Source organism: Cherax quadricarinatus, chromosome 4, assembly GCF_038502225.1.
Source record: "Cherax quadricarinatus isolate ZL_2023a chromosome 4, ASM3850222v1, whole genome shotgun sequence".
Taxonomy (NCBI): domain Eukaryota; kingdom Metazoa; phylum Arthropoda; class Malacostraca; order Decapoda; family Parastacidae; genus Cherax; species Cherax quadricarinatus.
In genome coordinates this window covers 49,126,066-49,130,604 of record NC_091295.1, presented here as the reverse complement: position 1 = coordinate 49,130,604, position 4,539 = coordinate 49,126,066, and the positions used below count along the sequence as shown (strand labels likewise).

The 4,539-nt window shown below is 42.2% G+C and overlaps 1 protein-coding gene across 1 annotated transcript in view; it reads right to left on the bottom strand.

The window, feature by feature from the left end:
• The window catches only part of LOC128684534 (uncharacterized), a 315,325-nt gene that overhangs the window by 207,338 nt on the left and 103,448 nt on the right, over nucleotides 1–4,539 (bottom strand). Inside the window, exons 2-3 of the mRNA XM_053770779.2 lie at nucleotides 4,487–4,539; nucleotides 2,158–2,220 (exon numbers count right to left, since the gene is read on the bottom strand). The exon at nucleotides 4,487–4,539 is cut by the window's right edge and continues 31 nt beyond it. Of these exons, the coding sequence (XP_053626754.2) occupies nucleotides 2,158–2,220; nucleotides 4,487–4,539 (116 nt within the window). The remainder of the gene's footprint in view (nucleotides 1–2,157; nucleotides 2,221–4,486) is intronic.

Sequence of the window (4,539 nt, the reverse complement as noted above, 5' to 3'; positions counted from 1 at the left end):
AGTTTCCTGTGGAACGTCACAGACCAGGCACCGTTACCCCGTCTCAGTTCATTTTGCAGGCTACGGGCAGTTAATGCTTACCTCGGTTTATTTACTCTGTGTAGATAAATGATTTAGAGATCCGGCAGGTTGATAAATTAGACATGGCAACACTTGGGGTCTTTATTGTGGGAAACGTTTCTCCACACAGTGGCTTCATCAGTCAATACAAGAAGAATGGTGAAAATCAAAGGAGTCTAGGAGTCAATCAGTCCACTCCAGCTCTGATCTTCACCATTCTTCTTTGTATGAACTGATGGCACCTTGTGTCGAAATCACTTCCACAGTAAATACTACCCAAGTGTTTTATCTGTTTACAGCCTAATAATTAAACAAATTATCTCAGCTTATTTGGGGATCACAAGACTTACTCCACACTCCGCTACATCCATCATTCTCTCTCTCTCTCTCTCTCTCTCTCTCTCTTCTCTCTCTCTCTCTCTCTCTCTCTCTCTGACCTTTGTACAACATTCCTAGCGGAACTCCTTCCCAGTGTACCTTCACCCATCCCACATAGTACACAGATTTTACTCCCCATACAAGACAGGGACAGGGCTGCAAGCACATCCCTGGCAGACCCACACGCGAGGTGTTGAGTACTATCACCATACTCTGGAAGGTAGCCACAAACCGTAGGGAATTGTCCTGAAACGTCTGGGAATGGGAGGCTGTATTTCGATGAACAGAGTTCGTTGTTAGGTAAGACACATATGCAACAGTTAGGTATCTTTATTATGAAACGTTTCGCCTACTGGTAGGCTTCTTCCAGTCAAGTGAAAAGTTGATAGAAGCAGAAAGATGCTTAGAGAACGATGTAATCCAGTCCATCACCGCAAGGTGATGGACTGATTATCGTCTTCAAGTATCTGCTTCTATCAACTTTGTACTTGACTGAAAGCCTGCTGTGTGGGCAGAAGCTGTTTATAATATGCTGCTTGCATATGTGTCAACCCACCTAACAACCTATTAGTATTTTATGCCATTTAATGTTGAAGTTCGTTCATTAAAGAATCCGAAATATTTCGACGAATTCCAGAACATTTCGATAACAGATGGACACTTCGATAGCGAGTACAGAACGCTTTACGATAACGAATCCAGAACATTTCGACAAGGAATCCAGGACACTTCGATAACGAATCCAGGACACTTCGATAACGAATCCAGGACACTTCGATAACGCGAGTATACAGAACACTTCGATAACGAATCCAAAGTACCGCATTCAGATAATAAACTCAGAACGCCAGTAGCAAATTCAGGACATACATGCCAATGTAGACGCTGGCATTTTCCAACGTTCGAAAATCCAGATCAGTCCTGCAGCTGGAAAGATTCATTCGGTCAAGGTGAGTGACCGAATAAGCGGAAGACTCTGTATGCAGATGAAAAGGCCCAACATGGAACGGTCATGAAGCAGGCGGCGGGAGGGTGGAAACCTCAGGTGATTAACATGGTGAGGAAGAAGCAATCAGGTGATTAACATGGTGAGGAGGCAATCGAATTGATTAACTGGCAGAGGGCAGGACAGGTAAGATATGCTGTCTCTTCTGCTCGGCCCATCATGGCACGAAACTTGACGAAGTGGGACTTGGTAAAGCTCTACAGAGCGAAACGTATTTTGTCTTGGCGCTCGACACGACCAAGTGACCCCGCTATGGTGCCACCCAGCAGGTCGTATCATGACCTTGACAGAATGTCAGGGCTCTGCCACTGACAGACAATCTAACAACAACCAACCTACTAGATGAACAGCTGATGATGATATACGATGATGTATGATGTAAATATAATGACCCAGGACTCGATGGTCGGGACAAATATTCAGTAAAGGAACATATATACAGTTCCAGGACATTTTATTGGAAACGTTTCATACGAGTGGCAGAAGAACGTTTCCTATACATTTTTCAGTTATGATATTAGTCAACGGCAGATCAGAGGTAATGGCATTTGCTGTGAACTGTATAGCCGGTGTCGAACCCTTTTTATTCATATAGTTCTTAATCTAGACAGAAATAGATAGTTCTTCTCGGCAGATACCTTAGGTGTAGACTTTGAAGTCTTTCCCCATGAGGTCTTCCTTTCATCCAAACATCACGTCGAGGACTAACTTACCTGCGGTTGTATCTGGTGTTGGTACTGCGGCTGTGTGAGCTGTGAGAGTGTGTAGGCACGGAGCTGAGGAGTGTAAGAAGGTGGGTCAGTATACACACATAACATCGGTGAAATGCTACTCGCTAATTATAAGATTTCATTTGTCATACATGCTAGCTTGCTTACGAAGAAGATAGGGGGAGTTAAAAAGGAGGAAGAAGAGGGTAATGGGAAGAGGAGAAAAAGAAGAGAAGAATGGGAGAGATATTTCCTTTTTTTCGCAATGCAAACATTTGTTTAAGACGTTATAAATATAAAAACAATAACTGGCGTGAACAGACTACAAAACACTCAGAAAACTCTAAGTTATACGAGAACACAATTAAGCCTTAAATACTCAACAGTAATCCCAAGTAGCTTCAAATACAATTAAACACTAACTACGCTATACTAGACGCAAGTACCTTCAGCTATTACAATAAACCCTAACTACCCTATACTAAACCTAGGTATCTTCAGTTATAATTAAACTACTCTATACAAAGGTGAACAATGTGTTCCCATGATGTAAGCTATACCTCTCTAATTACGGTAATACGGAGACCTCTTCCTTCACCTTAACATTACTTTATGCTTCGAGCTAAGAAGAAAGAGTGCGAGAAACATCTTCCAAGAGACCTACAATGTATTTACACGCCTGTGAAACCTAGCTGTCAGTTAACAGTTGCTGGAGTCTAGCCTTTGTTATGTGTGCGAGATCATTGTTAATGACCACTCCATGGCCCCTCCCTCCCTCTCTCTCTCTCTCTCTCTCTCTCTCTCTCTCTCTCTCTCTCTCTGGATGTCTTAGCCAGTCAGTTTCAAGGAGAGTTTACACTTATACTGAACATTATCTGATCCAAAGCACAGCAATTTTACATTTCCTTGAATCGATGTTGTTTTTCTATATCACTGAACACAGGGTTAATACGTCTCTGAGGAGTGTGTCATGTAAAGATAACAGCAACAAAAGAGAATATGCTGTAAAGAGAAGAGAAAATTGTAAGAAGAACCGCATAATGTAAAGAGAAGAGAAAGCCGTAAAGAGAACAGTGTGTTAAGAAGTTACTGTGTAACTCAAGAAGACTCTTCACGGTAGAGCAGAGTTGTAGTGAGTAACAAATGTCACAGAACGGACGAGGTCCCTCACAGAGTAACAATGATAATAAAAATGTAAATAACAAATAAGTCACAATACCGTGACTGGAACAATATACAAATAACCCGCACATGGAAGAGAGGAGCTTACCACGACGTTTCGGTCCGACGTGTGACTTTGCAAATGTGATGAATGGTTTTGTTAGGTAAGACACATATGCAACAGTTAGATATCTTTATTATGAAACGTTTCGCCTACACAGTAGGCTTCTTCAGTCGAGTACAGAAAAGTTGATAGAAGCAGAAGAGACTACGTCTCACCTCTTGGCAATATATAAGGCTCCATCCTGTCACTTCATCTCCATATTGTTTCAAACTTTGGAACAATGCTCTTCTCCAGACTGAGGGACTGACCACCTCAAAACTTTAAGGGTGATGGACTGATTACATCGTCTTCAAGTCTCTTCTGCTTCTATCAACTTTTCTGTACTCGACTGAAGAAGCCTACTGTGTAGGCGAAACGTTTCATAATAAAGATATCTAACTGTTGTATATGTGTCTTACCTAACAACCTGTCGGTATTTTATACCATTTTAATGTTCAATGAATGGTTTTGAAAACCGACAAGCTGAAGAACTGAGACACTTATGCAACATATGGGAATCTTTATTGAAGAAACGTTTCGCCACACAGTGGCTTCATCAGTCTTATATAAAGCAGGAAGGTATAAGGAGAGGAGGAGTTTGAGGTAATCAGTCCCTCAGCCTGGAGTCGATGTGTTCAGTCCATCAATGTTGTAGAAAGTAAAGTACAGTACAGAGCCGTAGCAGTGGCTTATATACTGTAGTCAGGTGAGGCGAAGCAGGCGGAGGCGGGGTCATAGTGGTACCATCCACTAGTCTAAATAGGTCCTCGTCCAAAGATTGTACTGTCTACAAGATTGATGGACTGAACACATCGACTCCAGGCTGAGGGACTGATTACCTCAAACTCCTCCTCTTCTTATACCTTCCTGCTTTGTATAAGACTGATGAAGCTACTGTGTGGCGAAACGTTTCTTCAATAAAGATTCCCATATGTTGCATAAGAGTTTCAATTCTTCACTTTGTAAATGGTCCAAGTCGGACCGAAACGTCGTCGTAGGCTCCTCTCTTCTATGTGCGGGTTATTTGTGAATAAGAATGTAATAGAGACGATGGCAGTAGCTGCCTACCTTAGCGTGTGCAGCCAGGCTAGCCTGCATGTAAGACCTCAGTTGTTGTTGTT